This window comes from Dreissena polymorpha, chromosome 15, assembly GCF_020536995.1.
Source record: "Dreissena polymorpha isolate Duluth1 chromosome 15, UMN_Dpol_1.0, whole genome shotgun sequence".
Classification (NCBI taxonomy): domain Eukaryota; kingdom Metazoa; phylum Mollusca; class Bivalvia; order Myida; family Dreissenidae; genus Dreissena; species Dreissena polymorpha.
In genome coordinates, this window is record NC_068369.1 from 56,425,525 (window position 1) to 56,452,176 (window position 26,652).

The 26,652-nt window shown below is 33.9% G+C and overlaps 2 protein-coding genes and 1 long non-coding RNA gene across 5 annotated transcripts; all 3 read left to right on the forward strand.

Annotated features, from left to right (window-relative positions):
* The first annotated feature begins 1,450 nt into the window (after positions 1-1,450).
* LOC127860855 (uncharacterized) lies at positions 1,451-9,621 on the forward strand. Of its 2 annotated transcripts, XM_052399155.1 has the most exons (7): positions 1,451-1,547; positions 2,214-2,288; positions 2,719-2,829; positions 3,786-3,902; positions 8,127-8,261; positions 9,065-9,153; positions 9,515-9,621. In XM_052399155.1, the coding sequence occupies exons 1-7, from the start codon at positions 1,466-1,468 to the stop codon at positions 9,521-9,523; spliced, it is 618 nt and encodes a 205-aa protein (XP_052255115.1). In that variant the 5' UTR covers positions 1,451-1,465; the 3' UTR covers positions 9,524-9,621. The 2 variants fall into 2 exon arrangements, 1 of the variants encoding a protein (XP_052255115.1); XR_008039953.1 differs by lacking the exons at positions 1,451-1,547; positions 2,214-2,288; positions 2,719-2,829; positions 3,786-3,902 and adding an exon at positions 4,316-4,483.
* A 981-nt stretch (positions 9,622-10,602) lies between these two features.
* On the forward strand, positions 10,603-12,629 carry LOC127860335 (uncharacterized). 2 transcript variants are annotated; one of them, XR_008039711.1, is made up of 2 exons: positions 10,603-10,713; positions 11,316-12,629. It is a non-coding gene; the product is annotated as an uncharacterized LOC127860335 (long non-coding RNA). The 2 variants fall into 2 exon arrangements; XR_008039710.1 differs by lacking the exon at positions 10,603-10,713 and adding an exon at positions 10,827-11,014.
* A 10,153-nt stretch (positions 12,630-22,782) lies between these two features.
* Positions 22,783-25,875, forward strand: LOC127859763 (uncharacterized). The gene is made up of 6 exons (XM_052397271.1): positions 22,783-22,929; positions 23,177-23,379; positions 23,950-24,045; positions 24,413-24,527; positions 25,235-25,370; positions 25,770-25,875. Exons 1-6 carry the CDS (start codon positions 22,842-22,844, stop codon positions 25,873-25,875), a joined length of 744 nt encoding a protein of 247 aa, XP_052253231.1. The 5' UTR covers positions 22,783-22,841.
* Positions 25,876-26,652: the final 777 nt, after the last annotated feature.

The following is a 26,652-nucleotide window of genomic DNA, read 5'->3' on the forward strand; positions in this document are numbered from 1 at the left end:
ATATGGGTCATGCCGGATCAAAAACGAGGCCACGAGGTCACATAGTGCAATTCAAGCATTTAGCATGGTGTCCGCTCTCTAATTGAAGTAGTTTTCATCTGATCTTCACCAAATTTAGTCAGATGTTACATCTAAATGATATCTAGGTCAAGTTCAAATATGGGTCATGCCGGGTCAATAACTAGGTCACGTAGTGCATATCAAGCATTGAGCATGGTGTCCAAAACCTTCGAACGGGCGTATCTTGTGACAGTTTGGCACTCTTGATGTATCTACAAACATCTATTTTACCAGATTATCGGAATAAACTCCCTTCGGAAGAAACACCCTTCCCTAAAAACGGCATAGCGCGAGAAACACCCTTTCACATTTTGCATACACGGAAGAAACATCCTTCCATAGCGGAAAAAAAACCCTTCAAGTTTTCAGACAGGCGGAATAAACCCCTTTCCTAATTGTGATCCAAAATCCATAATTAAATGAAGGTGCAAAAATCTGATTAAAGAAGTGAACCGGCCGTTTGTTCGCAAGTTGTCAATGATAGACATTAAATACTCAAACTGTGAATCTCAAACATCGTTATCGTGATAATTAAAGTATGCCCACGTTTCGTATTCAATCATCTTTTGACTGTTTTCGAAAAAAGGGCAAACTGTTGCCAGTACCAGTGTTATTCTGACCTAATGGCTGAGAAAGAATGAATACGGGTCATTGCCATCAATAAAAAGCAATATATGTTTACAAAAGACACCATCGCATTATAAATGAAGTAAGTAACAGATGATTACATTGCTTTGCATTACAGTTGACGTTCGATACATTTACTTAAGAGGTTTGTTGTGCTTCTCACGAAATAAAGGAATTGTGCTTTCTCTTTCCAAACGTATTGAAGGTATAAGCTGTTTTTTTAATATTTTGTTATTTCAAAAATACTTAATGTAGTGACATTTAGTCCTACCGTATATGTGTTAATACACAGCTAGTTGTAATATAATAACTAAAATGACACGTTTATTGGGCTTATTTATTCTGAACTATACGTATTAAAGAAAAGATTAAAGAAGTGAACCGGCCGTTTGTTCGCAAGTTGTCAATGATAGACATTAAATACTCAAACTGTGAATCTCAAACATCGTTATCGTGATAATTAAAGTATGCCCACGTTTCGTATTCAATCATCTTTTGACTGTTTTCGAAAAAAGGGCAAACTGTTGCCAGTACCAGTGTTATTCTGACCTAATGGCTGAGAAAGAATGAATACGCGTCATTGCCATCAATAAAAAGCAATATATGTTTACAAAAGACACCATCGCATTATAAATGAAGTAAGTAACAGATGATTACATTGCTTTGCATTACAGTTGACGTTCGATACATTTACTTAAGAGGTTTGTTGTGCTTCTTACGAAATACTATAAGTGTAAATGTGTGCATATTGTTACTGTTTAAGACTAAATCGTAACCAATGGATGGGCTTTGGAAAGCATGTGTGTTCGTGTTGATTATTGAAGCAGGAATTGTGCTTTCTCTTTCCAAACGTATTGAAGGTATAAGCTGTTTTTTTTAATATTTTGTTATTTCAAAAATACTTAATGTAGTGACATTTAGTCCTACCGTATGTGTGTTAATACACAGCTAGTTGTAATATAATAACTAAAATGACACGTTTATTGAGCTTATTTATTCTGAACTATACGTAATTTAATGTAATTAAAAGTTTATAACGTAACTAAATGAGATATCTATTGATTGATTTTGTGCAGATTTGAGTAATGTGTTTGAATATCAATTAAGTAATAAATATCTAATTCGAAGGAAATGGATCATATTAGTTTTACGAGTTTAATAATCATTTGTTATTCTGAATGCACCTATCAATGCACTAGACTATAGGGTAAAGTAAGAAATGGATTCGGTAAGTAAATAAGCACAATAACAATTCGCTAATATTTTATGTTTTATGTGTAATTGTTGGTGCATTATTTCCTTGTTTTTACACCCCTCATTTTTGGCACAGTTCTTTTTGTGATAGCTATAAAACCATATTATTTAACCCTTATACATACCGGTACACCTTGTTTAGCTAATCGCATTTAAATGTGTCAAATGCCATTTTTTTTGCATTTATTTGAAACAATTATATGTTAAGCATATTAATTAATCCTGTATAAGTTTATGTCGAATAATTGCATTTCACTTTGCTCTCGTGGCAGGTGGCATATGCACTAATGGATGTTTTACCAGCTGTCAACACAAGATTAATGGCTTTTGCTGCAATACATGCGCAAGTAAGCGTTTTATTTATAAATTTTGAACGACAGAATATTTTTATTACGCCTGCTTGGCAATTCTTTAATCATTCGACTAATTTCTAAATACCTTAATCATGGTGTAAGGTATAAATAATTAATAAATAAAATAAATACAAACAAAATTACAAGAATGAGGCAAACGAAAAGCTTATCAAGCAATCATAAAAATATAACTGTGTTGTTTAACACACCTATAAAAAAATATTTCTTTATCATATCTTAAATTCAGACACACGCGCAATTCTGTTATGTATACGCTTTCTATAAATACAATCCTATCACCTGACAATACTTTCAAAATGACAATTTTCAAATTTCGGGGTTAATTGCATTATCGTTCTAGTAAATTTAGAATTTAAATACTCATCCGTTAGCTTAGTTCTCTAAAGTGGTCTACCTCTTTCAGCCCCATCCTCGTCCTGGGAGGGCGTGGTTTGTAACCCCGTGGTTGAGTGTGACCCGCCCGACGTTGTCATGACCTTGGACGGCCGCTGCTGTCCAGTCTGCGTTAAAGCAGGTTGACAATCTTTTCATATTGGGACATTCTAATAAAAATAAGTGTTTTAAGAGTTGAACTTTGAACATGAATATTATCTGGATGTGATACTGTATTGTTATGATGCTCACTCCGAACTTCTTTCTTTTGTTTACGAAATCGAAAATAAAAATGAGCCGGTCGTAATGCATATGCGTTAAGTCCGCACGGGGTAATCATGGACAACACTTAGCGCTTTCATGGAAATCATTTGTTCGTGTAAAGGAATTCTCATGTAAACGAAACAACAGTCTAGGTGGAAAGTATCGTCCCAGATTAGCCTGTGCGGGGTGCTTTATTCACATTCATTAAGCCCGCTTTTCCCAAAGCGCGCCTCAAGTATACCAAACAACGTCGTATTTAAAACGGCTTTCAGATTTCCACAAGCCAGTCATTTGCAATACACAATTTTCGAACAACAACGTTTTTTGTTTAGATTCCAGATATCTAGAGGAATAAAAAAGAATGTTAAGAGCACACCAGATTATAATTAATACTTGAAAGAATTTAATAATAATGTTTGTACGCTTCCATACATATAAAACATGTTACATCATTATTTTGACAGAGAAAAAAAAACACTCATTCTTTTCATTATCATCAAAATGCGTAATATGTTCAAATGGGCATCGTTCCGTGAATAATGATATTATAATTAAGATATCTTACAATCCTCCTTAAAATGGTAACATACAGCATATGGAATGAGATGAAAAACACTGTGTATTCACCAACTCATGTTTCACGTGTCTCTAATAGCTAACAGGTATCACAGCTTTATTGAGTTTTATTGAGTTCTATTGAGTTGTTTATTGTATGCGATATGCGAAGCTGGTAGAATGACAACGAAAAACATACAAAACCAATATAATATATTTATTGGTTATTGTGACTTCAAGTTAAACATAGTTCAGACCTTTTGAAATTGCATCCCGCAGGTTCGTGTCAGTTCGGAAGTGACTGGAACAACGTCCACTTGGGCTGCCCCGACCCCAGAACAATTGGTTACCGTCGGCCTCTTAGCAACTGCTGCTTCCTGTACGCTAACAATGCACGTGCGTATCAATGGTAGTAACCTACTGTGTATGCCATGCATAGCAACGACTTTATAAATTGAGTCGCGTTCTGAGAAAAGTGGGCATAATGCATGTGCGTTCAGTGTCGTCCCAGATTAGCCTGTGCAGTTCTCACAGGCTAATCAGGGACGACACTTTCCGCCTGAACTGGATTTTCGTGTAGAACAGACTTCCTTTAAACGAAAAATACCATAAAAGCGGAAAGTGTCGTCCCTGATTAGCCTGTGCGGACTGCACAGGCTAATCTGGGACTACACTTTACGCACATGCATTATGCCCAGTTTTCTCAGAACGCGACTCAATTGATTTCAGTTTTCTTTAAAGTGTTGTGTAATAGTGTCATAATGACATACAGATAATATGTGTGTCACAGCGATAAGCAGTTTCTTATATATGTATTCCGAAAAGAGAGCTGAAGCAATGATCATGCCTTTACAATTATCTTATGTCATATGTAAGATGGTACTGAATTTTGTTGTTGACGATTGCACAAGTTCGATTGGCCTTTTCCTTAAAAAAAGCAGAGAATTAAATGAATAAAACGAGATGCATGTTTATGGGTAAGATTTAAAGTTCTTTCTAATGTAATTGTGTCGTGCTAAAATACTATGTAGTGAGACGATGTCAGACTTTCTTTCACTTATGTAAAAGTATTTATTTTATCTCACTGGTTGACAATCATTAGTCAAGAGGATAAGATGTAATGGTCAATCTTACATTCAACATGATCGCAAATGCGCATACAAACATTTTTACGACCAAAATATACAACCAGTCTATAACAATCCAAAATACCAGAAACTTGATTTCTTGGTTTCCAAGCAGTAGCGAAGCGGGCGAAAATATGTTTTTTGTTTAACAACATTTTTATATCGCCCCATTGGTGCAAAAAGGTACCAAATCAAATCAAATCAAAATTTATTTATGGTCGGTATGAGAATAACATGTATATAACATAAGCTTTGTATAGCTTTTGACCGACCTATAAACAAACAGTGGCAAATTAACACATCATAAATACATGGCATACATAAGAAATATTATCATAATAAAACACACTAAAAGCATAACTAAAGCATTACTCATATAGCACATTATTAAAATCTAAGCAGAAATATAAATCAGTACTATACATTCACAATTAAAAGCTGTGTAAAAGATTGCTGATCTTGACACAAGGAAGAGGCCTAACCTACCATAAAAAGAAAAGGTGTAAAAAGGGGCCATAAAATAAAAATGGCTTAAAGGAAATTATCACTCAAATCCGATTTGAAGGGAACTGATCAGCAAATTTCACAAAATAAAAGCAACAAAATACAACAATGATGAATGAAGAAAAAAATATCACTATAAAAGCAAAAACAATACAATACTAATGCTGAAGTGATTATACCGCATGTGTAACTAGCACTATTTCAAATGAGATGTACGGGAAAAACAACAACAACAACACAATAACAACAAACTGCTGTAGTGTCACTAGTGTTATATATACGTTAAGCTAAAGCAAACAAAGAAAGCAAAAGCAAAAAGGTATCATAATGAAAACCTAATAAAGCAAATGCAAGAAATCAAGATGCAAATTTCTCAGACAAAGCAAAAGCAGAAAGGCAACACAATGAAAACAAATAAAACGAATGAAAGGAATCAAAACATGCAAACAGTAAGCTCAACTTTGCTTACAGGATCTACAGGCACAGCCCACCCCGTCCCATGATGCAACCAAACTCCGGAACTGATTGTAGTTGCCCTCATCTCTAAAATGTTGTGGCATGGAGTTCCAGAGTCTGGCTGCTCCTGAGCGGAATGAGCTGAGCCAGTATTTAGTAGTTCTCACCCGTGGTACTTCAGCAGTGTTTGTATACCTAAAAGAGTAATAATTATTTTTTTTATATTAATCAAATCATGTAAGTAAGCAGGGCATTGTTTATTAATTATTTTAAAGGTTTCTATGGCCATTGATCGCATACGTCTAATTTTAAGAGATGGTAGTTTGGATTTTTCTAAGAGAGTTTCATAATTAGAATTATAATCATTATAGATAAAATGTAGTGCACGTTCTTGAATCTTTTTAATTTTTTTAGTGCTAACTTCACCACAAAAATGCCATGTTAATGGACAATAATTAAAATTCGATAAAATAAAGGAGTAGTAAATATTAAGTTTACCTATTTTGTATAAATTGTGACCTATTCGCTTAAGTACCTAAGTACATTTAGTTGCCTAGATGCTTTTTTACAGATATTTGAGATGTGAGAATTGAAATTCAATTGGAAATCTTTTGTTACACCTAATAATTTTACTTCATCTTCATACTGAATGTTTATGTTGTCCAATTCAAAAGATAAACTAGTTTTATGAGTTTTATTTCCAATTTTAATAGCCTGGAACTTATTAGGGTTTGCCTTCATTTTATTGTTCTCGAACCAATTAGGTTATGGCTGTCTTTTTCTAGGTTTTCCTTTACTTTTTCTATGTTTAGATTTGAGCAAGAAAGTGTGTTGTCATCAGCATAATTGTAAATATTGCACTCAGTTACAAAATGAAAAATGTCATTTATAAATATATTAAAAAGTACAGGGCCTAATATTGAACCTTGTGGAACTCCTTTTATAATGTCTCTGAAACTACTTTTATTTGTCCCTAATTTAACACATTGTTTACGATTTGATAAGTAACTTGATAATAAGGATATAGCATTTTTGGACACGCCATATGATTGAAGTTTTAATATAAGAAGGTCATGCGGAAGACAGTCAAACGCCATGGACAGGTCCATTAAAATTGCAGCTGTATATTTATTTTGGTCTAAAGCTAATTTCCAATCCTCGATTACTTTTAAGAGTGTAGTTTGGCAGCCATATCCTGGTCTGAAAGCTGAAAGGTAAATGTTGAAATGTTGGTTAAAGATTTCTCGTATTTGTGTATTAATTGCCCTTTCAAACAGTTTTGAGATTATTGGTAGTATGCTGACTGGCCTATAGTTGCTTTTATCTAATGTACTTTTTTTCTTATGTAGGGGACTTACTTCAGCTATTTTAAGATTATCTGGAAATGTTGCTGTGGTAAATGATTTATTTATTAACTTTGTAATTGGTTTAATTATTGACGGTTTGGCAAGTTTAACAATTTTAAAAGGGATGCGGTCATGGCCTGTAGCTTTTTTAGTACCTAGTTTGTCTATTTGCTTATTACTGAATTCTTCATTTACAGGTTTAAAATCAAATTTTACTGAAGGGATATGTTTTCTTCTATTTTCTTCTATTTTAGTTATACTAGGATGTGATGAATCTATTTGAACTGCGTCATTTCCAATGTTTTTCGCAACATTAACAAAGAAATCATTAAAAATTTCGCTTACCTCGGTTTGATCATTTACTAAATTGGCATTTTCATATAAAATAGTATCTTTATGGGTTATTGAGCCTTTATTTGTTAAAAAAATGATGCAATATTGACTAATGAAACATCCAGTAAATAAGGGTTTGGAAGACTATTGGATAGGGAGTCTTTAGGAACATAAGTTGAAACCATCAGTAAGTCTGGAAGTAACTTTTTCACAACAGCAGCCATATTGGAGAATTTGTTTTAATCACATTTCAATCACGACAATCCCACTGTCACAGTTAGCAATTTACTTCAATTGTATTTCTAAATTGGTCAATAGGTTTTAAATAGGTTTTCAATAGGTTTTCAATCCATCCATGTTACATTGGAAATAGAATACACATGGTATATGTTGGCACCAATTGGGCGATATAGAATGTGATTATAAAGATGCAATTGTATACTCTGTGGGCATGCACATATCTAGACAAGCTATAATAATTACACTGGTCTCTTTCCGACAACATTCCATCATCTCTTTAAGTTCAACAATATCCTTATATGATTGATATTTAACCATGAAAGTTCCAAAATTGCGTAAGACACTCTCCACCGATTGCAGTGGACCTGTATTGCCTTTCCCGGAAAGAGTGTATATCTTTTTGTTCAGCAAAAATATTATAATGTAAGAGGTTATTGTAGAAACTCTATTTGTTACAGTAAGCACGTTTTAGTTAAAAACCTATTTATTGTGGCTCGATTGCACTCGAATCCCCAGTCTTATAGAAACGCTCTCGTGTCCGTTTCCTGGGCCTATACCCAGTACTTGGTGTACCCATCCATTAAGCACGTTTTGACACACATTACCCATTGCAGTAGACAAGTATGGTCTCTGTCCCACGACATTCCCCGGGAATGCAAGCAGTCACGAGTGCAATGACGACTTTGACTGCCAGGGAATGCGGAAGTGCTGCTTCAACGACGACGTCCGTGTCTGCGTTCTACCTCAAGGTTTCGGCTAACAATATATTTGGGCCGTGCTCTGCGAAAAGGGTGTTTAATGCATGTGCGTAAAGTGTCGTCACAGATTAGCCTGTGCAGTCCGCACAGACTAATCAGGGACGACACTTTCCGCTTTTATTATATTTTTCGTTTACAGAGAGTATATTCTTAGCAAACGTCCAGTTTAGGCGGAAAGTGTCGTCCGATCACAGGCTAATCTGGGACGACACTTTACGCGCATGCATTAAACCTCCTTTTGGCAGAGCGTGGCCCATTTTTCTTTCTTTTTATCTTTGCCATTTTACGACGACGTTTGTATTTATGCATGTGGTGTCGTGTACGATACAGGTATACACATAACCCATGTATGCCTAGTGGACTCTCCCATCCTTCTAAATTGGATCAATTTATTTCCAAAATTAGGGATGTCTAGTATAATTATTGCTATATTTAGAATATTTCTTAAAGAAATTCGTTTAAGCAAACAGCGCAGATCCTGATGAGACGCCGCATGATGCGGCGTCTCATCTGGGTCTACGCTTTTTGCCAAGGCCTTTTTCTAGACGCTAGGCATAAATGGGTTAAGGATAACACAAAAAAGTGTTGTGTTATAAATACAAATTAAAATACAATGTTAGAATCAACAGACTGCAACTGTGAAATAGCGAAATACTTGCTCAAAAATGTGCTTTTTTCTCGATTGTAATATGTTTATGTGCGTAACAATTCTGTCGAAATAGCTTTAGGAATTGCAACAGCTGTAAGAGATAGTGGTTAGCACATGTCCGATAGCAAGCTTTTCTTTTGGATAGGTTGCCTATTTGGTGAGGACTTCTATCTCCCGGGACTTATGACGTCAAACGCGCGATGCACGTGCACCCCAGCCGGCGTTGTTTGCGATGTAATTTCGCTTTAAACTTGGCAATTCATTGAGTTTTTTTTACATTTGTTATCATTTATTGAAATATATTTTTGTTAATTAATTGTCAAACAATCATGACGATAAGAATTGAAAATGCGTATTATTTTTAAATAAAAATCAGTATATATTTTAATGTGTTTAATGGATTGAATAAGAACTCAGTTTGCCTTAACTATGCAATAATATCAAAGTATACAATCGCACGAGCTCTGCATAGTGTTGTAATACACTTCACCAACACCCGAGATTAATTGATCCATCATCGATGTATCGCAGGTATCGCAATAAATATTTATAGAGTACAATATTAAAGCGACACATTTCACATTTTTGCTTTCAGAGACGGTAGTGCAAACCGACTGAGCCAGTGAACAACACCATGTAGCTCTAAACGTTTCCAGTATTTCAACACATTATGCAAGATTGTAATTAAATACAGAAACTGGTTGTTTTTGTTCACCTCAAGCTCCTTCCACACGTCCACCCCCCCCCCCCCCCTTCAACACACACAAAAACACACATACAGTAATTCGTTTCAGTATCATTGTGAATGTCAACAAAAAATACAAGTGACACACAAATAGAAATTGATATGTTTTGATAGAGTGGTACTTGTTTGTATTGAGATTAATAAAAGAGAGGATTTCGGTAATATAATTAATATTCCTGATCCTGTAAATTATACGTATGTAGTGGCATATGGCTAAAGTCTGATTGTTTGCATCCAGATTGCAATATTTGAGCCGTGCTCTGTGAAAAGGGGGTTTAATGCATTTGCTTCAAGTGTCGTCCCAGATTAGCCTGTGCAGTCCGCACAGGCTAATAAGGGACGACACTTTCCGCCGAAACTGGATTTTTGCTAAGAAGATACTTTTTAAACAGAAATTATCATACAGAACAGAACAGATAATTTATTACGACTTGCACATAGTACATCATCTTCATAATATGTGTACATAATATACAAAAGGTCTTGTGTCAACATGGTAATGACAATGTTAGCAATACATTTTTTAATCTTATATATTCAAATAACTTAATTTCGGTCCAATATACATTTATAAAGTAGTAAGCAAAGGGGATGTAATCTAATATATTACAATAACTTAATTTTCTATAAAAATATACATTTGTAAAGAAATAAGCAATGAGGATGAACAAAAAGACTATTGTGATCCTTCGACAATATTAAAAAGAGTTTTTCGGATAAACATAGCTTCTTTGATGTATAGGGAAAGTTTGATAAGATCTTCTCTTTTGCACGATTTCATAAGTTCTAAAAAAATTAAATACAGATGGATTTCTATGATATTTCGCTTTGATGTACTTTTTAGCCGGATTTTTTTCGAAAAAATCTCGGCTTATAGATTGATGTTGTCGGGCGGGCGGGGGGGGCGGGCGGGCGGGCGGGGTGGCGGCGTGCTCGAAAATGTTAAAGTTCTTATTTCATGGTATAACTTTGGTATGCTTGGACCTAGAGTCTTCAAACTTGACATGAAGGTTGGCCAGGATTAACAGATGACCACTGGTCATTTCAAGGTCATTCATTTGAAGGTCAAGGTCACTGTGACCTTCAATATAAAAAATGTTAAAGTTGTTATAACTTTGGTATGCTTGGACCTAGAGTCTTGAAACTTGACATGAAGGTTGGCCATAACTAGTTAGTAACCACTGGTCATTTCAAGGTCATTCATTTGAAGGTCAAGGTCACTGTGACCTTGAATGTAAAAATGTTAAAGTTCTTATTTCATGGTATAACTTTGGTATGCTTGGACCTAGAGTCTTCAAACTTGACATGAAGGTTGGCCAGGATTAACAGATGACCACTGGTCATTTCAAGGTCATTCATTTGAAGGTCAAGGTCACTGTGACCTTCAATATAAAAAATGTTAAAGTTGTTATAACTTTGGTATGCTTGGACCTAGAGTCTTGAAACTTGACATGAAGGTTGGCCATAACTAGTTAGTAACCACTGGTCATTTCAAGGTCATTCATTTGAAGGTCAAGGTCACTGTGACCTTGAATGTAAAAATGTTAAAGTTCTTATTTCATGGTATAACTTTGGTATGCTTGGACCTAGAGTCTTCAAACTTGACATGAAGGTTGGCCAAAATTAACAGATGACCACTGGTCATTTCAAGGTCATTCATTTGAAGGTGAAGGTCACTGTGACCTTCAATATAAAAATGTTAAAGTTGTTATAACTTTGGTATGCTTGGACCTAGAGTCTTGAAACTTGACATGAAGGTTGGCCAGAACTAGTAAGTAACCACTGGACATTTCAAGGTCATTCATTTGAAGGTCAAGGTCACTGTGACCTTGAATGTAAAAATGTTAAAGTTGTTATAACTTTGGTATGCTTGGACCTAGAGTCTTGAAACTTGACATGAAGGTTTGCCAGAACTAGTAAGTAACCACTGGACATTTCAAGGTCATTCATTTGAAGGTCAAGGTCACTGTGACCTTGAATGTAAAAATGTTAAAGTTCTTATTTCATGTTATAACTTTGGTATGCTTGTACCTAGAGTCTTCAAACTTGAAATAAAGATTGGCCAGTACTAGAAGATGACCACTGGTCATTTCAATGTCATTCATTTGAAGGTCAAGGTCACTGTGACCTTAAATGTTAAAATGTTAAAATTGTTATAACTTTGGTATGCTTGGACATAGAGTCTTCAAACTTGACATGAAGGTTTGCAAGCACACTTAGATGACCACTGGTCATTTCAAGGTCATTCATTCTAAGGTCAAGGTCACTGTGACCTTGAATGTAAAAATGTTAAAGTTCTTATAACTTTGGTAGGTAAAAATGTTAAAGTTCTTATTCCATGTTATAACTTTGGTATGCTTGTACCTAGAGTCTTCAAACTTGACATAAAGGTTGGCCAGTACTAGAAGATCACCACTGCTCATTTCAATGTCATTCATTTGAAGGTCAAGGTCACTGTGACCTTCAATGTTAAAATGTTTAAATTGTTATAACTTTGGTATGCTTGGACCTAGAATCTCAAATTGTGTCCAATCTATCTGCTAGAACTGGTGTGATAGAAACCTTTTGGAGTGATCATAAGGCTGTCTGGATTTCTGTGTAGGTATGTGAAAGCAAAACAATAAATAGTATTATTTCATCTAAGTTTATTTTCTTACATTTGATAATGAAATTGATGGAAACTTCAAACAATATGTTACTAATTTGCTAATAAAAAAATTGAGATCAAACTTTCCTAATTGTCAATTCAAGTTCATATTTGTGACCTTAAATGTTATTGTTGTTCATGTATATGCATGCATTCAAAACATAACACAAGGTTTGCTCATGCCTTGAAAAGTACTTACATTTCATTTTGACCTTTGAACAATATTTCAGTAATTTAAGTATTGCATTGACAAAAACACGAAAGGTACTTTCCTGTCATTTAAATCAAAAATCCGGCTTCAATGCGGTCATCTCCGACCGCGGAACTCTTGTTTCTTATTGTTGTGAAACTTGAACAAACAAGTACAAAATGGTATTCGTCTTCGATGTCCCTTGTGTTACAGCAAAGGCAATACCTTTCTTCTCGCGGGATTCGATTTCTACCGAGGCGTTTTGTATCCTTAAAGGATGTACCAAGAGTCTGAGTCGACTAAAATAAAATTATAAGCTTCTATGTATAATATATTAATATCTTTCGTATTCAAAATTTAGTTTATATTTCTTATATAGCATCAAACCTGGACTTTGTAGCGACCTAAACCACTCTTGTTTAAAACAATCAATAACTCTATTTTGGAATTCACATAAAAACGTTTTTTCATTGATAGAAGCGCAGTTTTCGACAACAAAAGTAAAACCATAATCATTCAAAAGTTTCTTTATATTTGTTACCCAGTTTTAATAACCTTTCTGACAATCTCTAAGTGCGTCATAATACACTGTGCGTAAAAAAATGTTGCCACTATTGACCACTTTTAACCAATATTTCAACAATCGTACATATATTTGAACATACAGCGGACATCTACCGTTCACCGTTAATACCTGCTGCACAAGTGTTACTCCTAACCTGCAATATCCGTTTACAAAACTTAAGATGAATGCGCTTAATTTCTTTCGACTTCGTATAGCCCCATATTTCACAAAAATAATTGATGATAGGGGAGACAAATGCGTCAAATCATTGACAGAGTTTTAAGCTTAAAATCAAACTGTTCACATTTAAAGTAACATTACTACTCAAAATCAACGAAAAATTCATACAATATTTCGTAAAATAAAGCTTAACAATTAAGAATCATTGTTCGTTATGGCAATTGTCGAAATTTCAACACCAGATGTTGTCTGGTAAAAAAGATGTTTGCGGATACAATTAACACGGTACAATTATAGTGATCGTGTGTCGTATGAATAGATATATTCGCAGGAAATTAGCATGAAATTTATTGTGGTTACCAATAAATAAAAACGAGCATTTTGTATCTACAAAAATCTATGTAATCATACTACATCTAGCGTTGAAATTGGCTATTGCTATGAGGAACACTGAGTGTTTAGGTGTAAACTTTATTTGACGAAATACTTAACGAAATTTTCGTTGATTTTGAGCGTTATAGAGACTTTACACAATAACAGGTTTAAAGCTTTTAAGGATTTACCAATGAGATGTTCAATGTTTAGACCAAAATTTCCAGTATAGTAAAAAACACATCCTAAATAGTTAAAATCATTGACCACCTCGATGGGTTGGCTATTGTAGGTCCAAGTTTCCGGAGGAAAATGTCTTCTAAATTTCCGAAAACGGAATAAAAGTGGAAAGTGTCGTCCCTGATTAGCCTTTGCGGATTGCACAAGCTAATCGCGGACGACACTTAACGCACATGCATTAAAGCCCTTTTTCACTATGTCCACCATTTAAAACCCATTTATTTTAACGTGTTCATCATGACGTCATGAGCTATGGCACTTATTATTTGTGCTACGTGAAGTTATTGGTATTAAACTGTTTTTGTCAAACCTGATTCGTTCTTACCGGATCAGACCGTAATTATGAATGAAATCTCCAGTTGTAAAGATACACCTTCGCATTGGACCAATGAAATCACTCGTCTGTTTAAAATGTCAGTAAGTTGAAATGTATGTAAACAAAGGTTTCAAACGGCGCTGGACAGTTTGTTTTGATGCATATTGCCACGGCAAGCACGGTAAGAATGTTTTTTTCACACGTTTGAATGCATTATGGTATCGAGGTCCGTGAACTTTGCAGGGAAAATGCCCTTTACTTCGTGAAGATTTCAATCATGAATACGGTCTGATCGATGTTAACTGGGTCACGCGAGTTGTGTATCGTGTTATTTCTTAAAAGTTGACCCAGTATTTGTAAAAATATTGCAAGACATATACATTTCCAGAAAGAAAACTCATTTCTACGTTGAATAAGACCAAGATCGTGAAAATCGCTGCAAAATTGATTAATGTTTAAAACGATGCACCCCGTTTTCGGGTGATTTCTAGTTGGATACCTTGTTATATATATATTATATGTTATATATATATTTGATATTACAATTTTTTTTCTGAAAAGTAGATTTTTCGTTATAATATGATAATTTAAAATCATTCAAAATGATGTTTTCACTAATTAATATCATAGCCACACAATAACCACCTGTGATGAGTAACAGTCCTTCCCTCAAAAGATTGACAGTACTAAACGGATAAAATAGATCAGACACCTTCGTAGCCGATCGTGCTACATCGGCTTTCTCCGGACTCATCCGTAAAATAGGCGGATTTAAGCAATAAATCGTCTGCTGATCTATAGTGCTTCGTAGGAGGGTATTGATGGTGTGAAAACATCGGCGACGTGTTGTGACACTAGCGATAATAATAGGGTGATATTTATTAGTGATGATGTTGTGGAGAAGGAAGAAAAAGAATGTTTCGAGTTCATCGCGGTATTATTATAGGAGAGTTATTGGCTGTTTGTAAAATTGGCACGTACGTCAATAAAAATATCCAAGTGGTGCAGATTGATTGGATATACCTTATTATCAACTTCAATGAGATTTAAATTAATAACAGAAGCTTCCTTTCGTCACCATTCACTGGTTTACCTTGCTTTTTCTTTCTATGTTATTCAATGAACAAGCTTAAAATGTTTAGTAATTTTTAACTGTTGGTTTTAAAGGGACCTTTTCACGTTTTGGTAAATTGACGAAAAATATTTAAAAAAATGTTTCCGATTCTCAAATTTACGTTGTAGATATGATATTTGTGAGAAAACAGTTATACGTAAGTAAGTAAGTAAATAGTTTATTATAGTGAAATTCATATAATACAAACAATAATTTGTAAATATAAAATAAGCACCCGGCCCATTGGACCCTTAAGTCACCTCAGCTGTTAAGCTCAGTCTACACGTAAAACATATATGTACCGTTCTATGTCATAACAAGTGATGTATGAATGGAACTGAGAAAACAGATATATATATATATGGATGGATGGATGGATGGATGGATGGATGGATGGATGAATGGATGGATAGATCGATAGATAGATTTATTTCGGCATAGGAATCATATACACAGTTCACAACATAACATAGAATAAAATAATAAGCAATTATTAAAAACTATATCATGTACAATAAACTATGACATGCTCACCAAACCAAGCATAACACAAAAAAGAGCAAGCCCTTATTTCCATTGTGGTCCTTATTATTGGTGGCATGACAAAAAGAGGCAGACCTTAAACATAACTATGTATACCTTAAACATAACTATGTTCATAGTAAAATAATTATTTAATGAAATAAAAAATATATATCACCGTTCAAAAGAGATCCAACTAATTATCACAGTAGTGCTCAGAAATTATGACAGGAGCTGGAAACTAAGATCAATTTATAATGTTATAAATTATTGCAACACATAGATATTTTGACAGTTGTAATTTGATGATTTGAGGTATCATGAATTATCTAAATTAAATATATTTCTAAAATGTATGTTATGAAGTATGATCTAGTAATTATTAAAAATATAACCTAAGCCAAAGTTAATATCTGCTTATTAAAAGTGAAAAGATACACATATATAAAAAATTAAATATTATTCATTAAATGACTTTTAATGGCAACCTTAAAGCCTTCTTACCTGTTGACCTCTGTGAGTGACTCAGGTAAAGCGTTCCAGAGTTTAATGCTGTTAAAAGAAAAGGATTTGGAACCATGACATTTGACCTTGGGTAAACAATACCCATCCTTTTTACTAAGCCTAGTGCTGAAATTATGCATAGAATCTTGGGAAACAAAGTGTTCACTCAAGTAATCTGGAAAAAGGCCATTTCTTATTTTGAAGACATGACATAACATTTTTTGATTTACTCTCATGTGAACTGGTAACCAGTTGAGGGACTTAAAGTGAGATTGGTCAATATGAACTCTGGAATCAAGGTCAAGAACAAACCTAATTAACTTATTTTGACAGGTTTGTAACTTATTTCTTAAAGACTGAGTTATACTATTGTACCAAACAGAACAAGCATAATCATAATGACACTGAATCAGTGACATTACAAGAAGTTTCTTCGTATGCAAAGTAAGGAAATCTTTCTTACGATAAAGGAATTTTAACCTAGAATTGGCCTTTTTCAAAAGAGACTCAGCCATTGAGCAGAAAGAAAGGTTTTGATCAAGGGTAATTCCAAGATACTTAACGGATGATGTAGAAGCAATGGGTGTACCATTACAAGATATATCAATGCTAGATAGTGACCTAAGTTTTTGCTTGGACCCAAACACAATTGACTCAGTTTTACCTAAGTGCAATGACAACTTATTGTCGATCAACCATTGGCTAACCAAGTTCATATCATCTGTTAGTGCCTTTTCAACATCAAGTACACTTTTACCAGAAACAAGGATTCCAGAATCATCAGCATATAATAACAATTTATTTTTAACCACAGCTGCCATATCATTCACGTAGAAGAAAAGGTACCGGAAACATCAACAAGCTGGTTTCTATCCGACAAGTATGATTTGAACCAGTTTAAAACGCCATCACTAAGACCGGATGCTCGATGCTTCATGAGAAGAATTGAGTGGTCGACTGTATCAAACGCCTTCTGTAAATCTAACATAACCATGCCAACAATATAACCTTTATCATTTTCATACCGGATAAATCTGTTAGGTGAATTAAACAAGTATCCGTGGAGAAGCCACTTCTAAAACCTGACTGAAATTTATACAATAATTGATTATCTTTAAAATAAGATTCAACCTGGTCATAAACTACCTTTTCAAGGATTTTAGAAATAACATTTAAAATGGACACAGGCCGGTAATTACCTACAGACAATTTGTCATCCTTTTTATAGAGGGGAACAACTCTTGCCGTCTTAAGATCATCGGGGACTTGACCTTGTATGAGGGACAAATTAATGATGTGAGTTAAGGGACTAACAATAACAGAGGACCCGTCTTTGACAAAACGCAAAGGTATGCCATCTAAGCCAGTAGCTTTCTTTGTACCAAGTGAAGTTAAATATTTAAGAACTTTACTCTCAGTTACAATGGAAAAATAATAACTATTAGCATAAACACCCTTATTTGCATAAAAAGAATTAACAAAATCAACAGAAATATTTATCTTCAACAACAACAAAAACAACAACAACAGGGTCATTTTCTTTGAATAGTCGTCGTTGTCGTCATGGACGATGTCGTAATTATCATCGTAATATTTTTGTTCTACTTCTTGTTTTTCCATCTTCTTGCTATTATTATTATTTATATTATCATTTTATTTATTATTACTATTGTTATTATTTGTATTATTTGAATCTGTATCTAAACTTGAAACTTGATATAATTACATAATTTTTTTGACATTACAGTATACCCAATTGTTTTATGCTGCTTTGCTATGAATAACCGATTGTAAAATATTATACTATTTAAACATTGACAACATAATCGTGACCATTTGAAGCTTTATATATTTGTTGTATATAAATACAATATATACCAATATATACTTTTATACCAGTCTAGAATCTTTGTGCTCTTCATGCAATGACTTGTTAAAACATGAATCTATTTTACTGGGTGATTTTAACACTGATGTGTCCATGAACAAATGTAATACTCTTTTAAAGTGTTTCAAATCATTTATTAATATGTTTCATTACAAACAACTGATTTCAGAACCAACTAGAGCTTGTTCTACTATTGAAACCATAATTGATTTGATATTGGTTTCTAATATTGACAACATTACTCAGTCAGGTGAGAGTTACAATAAGAAACGCGTTCAATGACAAAAACAATTGGGTATCAAATATACGAGAATGTATTATTATTATTGTTATTATTATTATTATTATTTTATTACTTGTATTATTATTATAATTATTATTATTATAACTTTTATAAGTTGAATCAATTTTATTTTATTTTCATTAGTTGTAAAAGTAGTAGTATTGGTATTGTTTTGTTATAATTAGCCTCGGCCTTTTTTTAAAAACTGAAACAACCCGTTATTGTGACAACATAACAACACTTTTGATAACAATTTCTATTCAGGTCGCAGTGGTGAAGTGGATTTGGGAGGTCACGGGTTCGATCCCCACTGTGGAAGCGTTCTTCCGATTTCCACCATAGACACCAAATACATATTCTAGTCACAGGATACGGACTCGAGAGCGTTTCATATAAGCCGTAGGCTTCCCGTGCAATCGAGCTAAAAATAAATGTTTAAAGCGATATTACACGATTTTTACATGTGTTAAATTGTAATATATTGATAAAACATATGTTACAATAACACAAAATAGGCAAGAAAAATTATAAGACAAAGACAAATTAGCGCCCAGAGCCGATTGTGAAGAAGATATTTCGTACATATTTTTCTACAATAACCGAAGCATTCGTCTTTTTATAAGAATCGGAGTAAGTGTTCGTGTGTCGTATGAATAGATATCGCTGCAGGAAACTAAAATGATCCGTAAATCAAAATTGTGTCTGTGTCGTATGAACGAATCTGCACCAAAACTAAATTTTGATTCACATCGTACATGCATGATATACTAGTACATGCTTGCGAATTCGACTGCACAGACATTTTCGATTTCAGAATTAAATATCTGGCTTATTTCGCATGTTCTTCTTAACTTTTATTTTAATTTATATTGAAATATATGTATAATAATTTTTTTTACACATTTTATATAAATTCATAAATATTTGACAAAATCGTATAATCTCGCTTAAAGGTAGCGCACCTCTAATGATTTCCCGCGATTTATTTTACGATCATTGCCGATCTTCAATGATCGGTTATTTCCGAGAGATGCATTTTATTTTTTTCAAACTTCGAATTTTGATACGTGTTTACCTAATTCATTTAGAAAACATTATTTTCACTATAAATATTGACTTTGATACAATAATTATCTGATAAAACGATTTCGCGATTTCTTCAAAGATCGACGAGCGTTTTTACCTGTTTACTTATGGATATCTAATTTAAGGTTGCCCCATTGTGCAGTTGTCGTGGCCGAGTGGTTAAGGCGATGGACTTCAAATATTTTGGGATCATCCCGCGCAGGTTCGAATCCTGCCGACATCGCATACTTTTTGCGACGCGTTTTATTTCTTTTCTAACGTAATTTGATTTAATATAGCATATAAGCTATGTTTATTGTTTAATATGTTGAAAATTGTATGCACATCCTTCAATTTTTTAAATTAAAACAACGTTATGGCTAAATAGGGTAATTTACTGCTGAAAATTCGAATGATGCATGTTGCATTTTTATTTTTATTTCAAAAAGTAAACGGTAAATCTGTCTATTTCTTGGTATTTTTGCTGTATATCGTGTTTCTATAAAAACTAAGTTTAAAATATATCTGAAATGATACTATTTTGAATTTTAGGACACTTTGTTATAACCGACCCTATTTTTACTTGGCTGAAATCACTTACATTTCATGGCGCTATTCCATAGATAAAAATTTGTAAAAAAATAAATGTCTGTAAAAGAATACTTATTTCATCTTGTTTAAACTTTAAACACCTTTACTGCATCTGTACACACCAACTGCATGACCATATTTGGAAATTTGGATGAATTATGGAACTTTCATATACCCCAGGGGTGAAAATAAACTGGACAAAAGCCGAGCGTGAGGGTGGTTTTGAAAAAATAGGTATATTTTTTTTAAACATGGAAAGCATAACTACAAATTTGCATGAAGTTCAGTAAAATGATGCTGATTAGGAAAATAATTAATTAAATTATATTTGGATATGTGCCCATTAGGGGTGCGCTACAAAACACCCAATACATAAACAAATCTAAATATAGTACAACGTGATGAATGGATTAGCATTCTTTAAATGCATTGTTGGTAACAACAAAGGTACTTGTTATTTGCTTGATTACTTGTTATTGACACGTAATACATTCCGTTATAAATTCCAGTAATCGGCGTGGCATGTTGTTTTAAGTTGGCGACAACATTAATTTGCAGAATGTCCCCCGATAAAAAATGAGATTCCGATTAATTATTTCTTGAAGAAACAATATCATTTTAAACTAAATTGCATTGTTTCAAATTATGTTTCAGTTTATCTTTTAGTAGAAAATGTAACTGGTTAACAGATGCTCTTTGAGTTACCCGATTAGCTGGGAAACTCTTGTAGCTGACACTTTATTATTATTGTAAGATAAGTGCTTTTTTCTCCACAATCTAGCCTATTCGTCAGTAAGACTTTTCAACTCGTTATCGTACACGTATTATTAATATATGAGTTACACATTATATTTGCCACATTCCAACTGATATTTTCTTTCTGAATATATATTTATCGTTAAGGTATTGATCATTTTACATATCTTAAATCAGACTTATTTTCTGTATAATCAGATTTTTTTTAGACTTAATTTATTGGAACAAGATCTTATTCGGCAGTTGACTAGTCAGTAAATACATATGTGTTATAACCCATTAATGTCTGGTGGAATCCCCCATCCTTCTAAATTGGATCAATTTATTTCCAAAATAAGGGATGCCTAGTATATTTATTTCTAAGTTTAGCCCTGCATCATGCGGCGTCTCATCTGGGTCTACGCTGTTTGCCAAGGCCTTTTTTTCAAGACGCTAGGCATAAATGGGTTGTGATGCGCACTCTGAACAGTAAATTTTTCTTCTGTTAACAGCTACAAACAATCAAATACTTTCCATATTGATGTAGCTTATACAATGGCCTTTTTTTATCGGCGATTTCTTCAAACAACCATTTTTATGTATAAAATATTATTATATGTTAACTTTTTTTACTTGGATATCCCTATAAGCCGTTCAGAAATTTTGTCTATTTGCAACTGTTACAACTGTTGAGCGCTAATATTTATATTTTCAAATGAAAAAAAAAACAATATTATAGTATGTACATGTTTTCGTGTAATTATAACTGATTTACATATTTATTATTTTCACGCCATGCATACGCTTTCTAGAGTTTGTTTGACGAAATGCTTTTGATTGCTATTAATATCAAGGTATGTTTGCAAAGTAGCCGGTCTTGAAAACGCCAGAGGTGCGCACATAGTGCTCGCATCTCTCAACACAACGAATTGAAGAAATAAATAGGTTGTACAAACAAATCTCATGTTTAAGCCTCCTTCTCTCTCTCTCTCTGCGATAATTTCAAAAAGTGCTTAAACTATCTTATATAATGACATAAAATTATTATTAATAGTTGAACAATAGTTTTATTTATATATTGCATAATAGGTTTAAATTAAGTTTATGTTGATGTGACGTATACACGATTTAAATACTATGAAGTTAAGAAAATGAACAACAATAAGAGAAGACTTATAAGGCACGCTGACGTCAGAACCTAATTGACACCTATTTTTTTCAGTAATCGTCATTGTTCTAGGTTTTCAAACCATCTGGAAACAATTGTCTCAAACGATAATATGCAGACAATCGACGGCGATTGTTATGCAATTTCTTTGTGAACCGGTGTAGTTATTTTAAGCAAAGCCACTTAAATTAAAAAAGTCTTTGTTGGTTGACAAAAGATTTAGAAAGTTTCTATAAGGTACTTCACGGGACGTGTCAACAGAACTTTGCTCGATGAAGCCCTTTTGTCCTTCAATCACGTTGGTCAACTCGGTAACGGGGGCTATGACGTCAATAAATTTTATAAAAGGTTGTTTTTGCCATGGGGTCAAATCATACAAGCAAAGATCTCCGAGCCGCCAAGGAAAAAGTAAGTTATATTTATAAATATTATATTTATGTTGTTCTTGTTATTATTCGTATGATGATGATACTACTACTACTACTACTACTACTACTACTACTACTACTACTACTACTACTACTACTACTACTACTACTACTACTAATACTACTACTACTACTAATAATAATAATAATAATAATACAAATAATACAAATATTCAAAAAAAATATAAATAATAAAAATAATAATTATAATAATAACAATAATAACTATGCATCAATTTCTTTCTTAATGATTTTTAATTTAGCAACATAACCAACGGATATAAAATTTTGCTTCATTTTCCAGGCCGTGCTAGCAAAATTTAACATTTAAAATCTCCATAAGGAAGGGTTTAACAGCAACACAGTAACATGAATAGACTGTTACTCGGCTTGGGTGTCGTTATGATGGCGGCCACTTTTCTGCAGACGACAGATGCTCGTCGCCGTGGAAACAGAGGTATTTTACATATATTATTGATATGATCAAGAAAAATCGTTTTAAAATCCTTTATATAAACTAAACAAAATGTTGGTTCTTTTCTAATACATTATACATACCCAGCTTAAGGCTCTCGTGTCAGCCATTTTGAATTGCAAAAACAATGCGGCGGATTGCAATACTATTGCAGCGTTTATGTACGCTATATACACGAATAAACATTATAGCAAAGGATCTACATTTGTTGAGTAAATCTTTTTTCCAGGTAAACCTAAACGGTTTGCTTTCAAATTGCGCGAAACAAAAGAGTTTCATAACAACAGATTACCTGAAACACTGAAGTACGACATTGACGTCGAAGGATTTCCTGTGACCACGCTGGAACTCGTTTTGAACAAAAAGATGAATGTACCGGAAAGTGAAATCGGAAACGAAAGAAACGGTTTCCGTAAAGCACCCAGACAACGGGTGAGTGTATTATTTATTTAACCATTTGAAATACATTTAACGTTTTGTAATGACTTTTTTTTCCTCTTTACACCATACATGTAAAATAATGCTGACGATATGAGTAGTAAATTGGGTATGGATTGCTTTTTAATAATAAACGAATTGCAAACGAGTTAAGTGTTAATTATGGTGCAAAGCGTTGCAGAAATCACAGTATTCATTAGATTTTAGTAAATGTATAATAATATAGGTACATAATGTTAAGCATAATTATTATTATTGTCGTCATCGTACTATCACGTTCTCGCCATCGCGTTCTCGCATTCTCGCCATCGTATTGTCGAACTGTCGTCATCGTATTGCCGCATTCTCGTCATCGTGCTGTCGCGTTCTCGCATTCTCGCCCTCTGGATTTTAATGTGTCACCACGATGGTCCTCAAGGTATTCCGTATTGTTGCCTATGTATTCTTGATTACTCAGAAAGTTTAAAATCATAGTAAATTTCCCTATGTCTCAGGGTGCACACGAGTAAATCTGGCATCCAAATGCAACATAGATTTAACGATTTGTATCGTATTTGTTTGCAGACCAAGATAATCGGCATATACACGGACAAGAACGGACACGGATCATTCGCATGTGAAGCTAGCCGAGTCAATAATCGGCAGTTGAACTGCGATCTCGTAAGTAAAAATTTTGGTGATTCGTCAACATTACACTCATATACACACCTGTATAACTTCCTTTGCTTATTCAGAAAGTAATTTGTATTGATTGATACAAACAAAAGAATAACTGGAACATAATTATAGTAACAGTTCCTTTTCATAAATGAATATACAGTTTCGGAAAATAAGTTTATAAACCGTTTAGATAAAAATATAGTTATAATTGTAGATATACTGAAACGCACGATATAAAATTTATCAAGGAATAATGTTTTGAATCGTTAGATAATTTACTTGGCTTCATATTTTTGTCAACACATGCATTAAGTTTTTATGTCACTGATGTATTTATGCCATACTTGCTCTAAACCGTTTATTTTAGAGCGGCCTTGTTTACTTCAAAAACGAAGCCTGCTACATTGGAGGCGGAGTACAACAGGCCGAGTGCGGAAACGCTACCACGGAAGGAGAGCTGGTTACCCTCATCCCACCTGATGGTACTATTTACAAATGAGTCGCGTTCTGAGGCATAATGCATGTGCGTAAAGTCTCGTCCCAGATTAGCCTGTGCAGTCCGCACAGGCTAATCAGGGACGACGATATCCGCTTTAATGGTATTTTTCGTTAAAAGGAATTCCTATTTTACCGAAAATCTAGTTTAAGCGGAAAGTGTCGTCCCTGATTAACCTGTGCGGACTGCACAGGCTAATCTGGGACGACACTCTACGCACAGGCATTATGTCCAGTTTTCTCAGAAAGCGACACAATAAAATACTGATTAAACGATATGTGCGTTGAAATACTATTTGATGACCTTATGACATATATGTGGAATAACATGTCTTTTATTAAACAAGTTTACAATCTAACACTTATTATACATCAAATAACAATTTTCTTCGATTTAAATATGTTTGTAGCAGGTAAAACACAGTGGATATGCAATAATTTCAAACCGAAATGTAGTCCTGCATTTTAGCTATCACGCTCAAAAATATCGAATATTTCGTAAAACCCATACAAAAACGATAGTTCCTTTTAGCAAAATTCAAAATTTCGACATTAGATGTTGGCTGGTAACATTGATTTAACGAGATACAAAATGGTACTGTTTGTTGTTGAACTTTTTTTATATACCATAATACAGTACGTATATAGTATTGGTGAGCGTGATAGTGGCTTTAAGCTTGTGGGTTTGTTTAAGTTGCAAGGTCGACGAGGTCCGTTCCTACACACCAGATATCAGATTTACTGGCCCGAGGCCGCCGCTCGATTCTACCTTCACCAGGATTCAAGGTCGTTGAAATTGCATTTGCATTGGACGCTGCATTCATGGATCAGTGAGTAATTTGATGCACTGATTAAAACATCGCTCCTTACATTATATCTGCTTGACTTAAATAAGATTAAACTGTCTACGTAATTGGAACACTTTCTTGAAAAAAAATCATCGCATTTTTTATTCTGGTGGATCGATTTTTAAAAAATATTATTTATTACCATTTAAACTTTTAAAATCACATCGATCCAAACTGTAAGTCGTTTTAAGCGACTTATCTAATATATGTTTATTTTCAATTTTTAAAGATGTATTTTTTATGATATTTACAAATCAAATTGTGTTAATCCTTTGATTGGTTAACTGCCGTGAAATGTATTTGAAATACATGTAGTCAGGTAAATGGCACGAAGCTTAAAATAGCAACGTCGCTCGTATTTCACAATTTCTCCAATTTCAGATTTTACGAACGTCACCCTAACAATCCGACGTTGGCCCAAACCGAAGCTGAAATTTACATGGCCCTGTTGGCAAACGAGGTTGGCACTGGATGGATTCTTGCTTAAATAGTTTTCATACGAAATTTAATAACCTTGTAAATTTAAGAATATAAAGCTGGATGCATTTCGTAAATCAATCGTAAAGAAACCAATAAGCTAATATAATAAGAGTAATTATTTCCCCATACTTTTTTGTCAATAATTTCCTTGCCAAAAAGAACACTTATACCGTGGCTATTCATGGCTTATGTTCCATTTTGCTAAGTAGTCATTAATTGGCTATGCTTTTTTTGTCATGCTTTAAATGAGTGAGAGTGTTTATTCTATTCAGATGAATGTTTTCTACGCATCCGTTAAAGAGGCGTCTGCCGGCGCCCTTGACCTTTACGTTTACCCTGCGGCCGTCGTCTACCCTGCTGTAAGTATTTAAACCTTTTTTAAGCAAATAAAAAAACTACAGCATACACGTATTTTATATTATCGCTTTCGATCTCAAAAAAGATCATTTGTTGCGAAAAAGCGAACTATTTTTTTCATTGGTAGCATAGCAACACATATTATTAAACACGAAGTACGAACAGGTCGTTTGCAAATGGTTCGAATATGTATCATTTCTCGTACACAAGCAGTATCATATTTATGTTAATTGGTTTTATCAGTTCTGTACTATTTCATAATTTTCAGTACTTATCTGATTTCGCCTGGGCCGAAAACCACAAAAATGACACCACTCTTCGTACGGGTCCGGCATTTGACGCTGATCTGAGATCGTTTTTCAGCAGTGGTTTCACATCTAGGCAACACGAACACGCCATGGCTCTTACTGGGTACGTATTTTGGTTT

Excerpts from the sequence above, each read along its gene's own strand:
- LOC127860855 (XM_052399155.1), top strand. The coding sequence starts at position 1,466 with ATGGATGGGCTTTGGAAAGCATGTGTGTTCGTGTTGATTATTGAAGCA. Across the intron at positions 2,289-2,718 it reads TTGCTGCAATACATGCGCAA|CCCCATCCTCGTCCTGGGAG; the intron begins GTAAGCGTTTTA and ends TACCTCTTTCAG. Across the intron at positions 8,262-9,064 it reads TGTCTGCGTTCTACCTCAAG|GTTGCCTATTTGGTGAGGAC; the intron begins GTTTCGGCTAAC and ends TCTTTTGGATAG.
- LOC127859763 (XM_052397271.1), top strand. The coding sequence starts at position 22,842 with ATGAATAGACTGTTACTCGGCTTGGGTGTCGTTATGATGGCGGCCACT. Across the intron at positions 23,380-23,949 it reads GTAAAGCACCCAGACAACGG|ACCAAGATAATCGGCATATA; the intron begins GTGAGTGTATTA and ends ATTTGTTTGCAG. Across the intron at positions 24,528-25,234 it reads TACCCTCATCCCACCTGATG|TTGCAAGGTCGACGAGGTCC; the intron begins GTACTATTTACA and ends GGTTTGTTTAAG.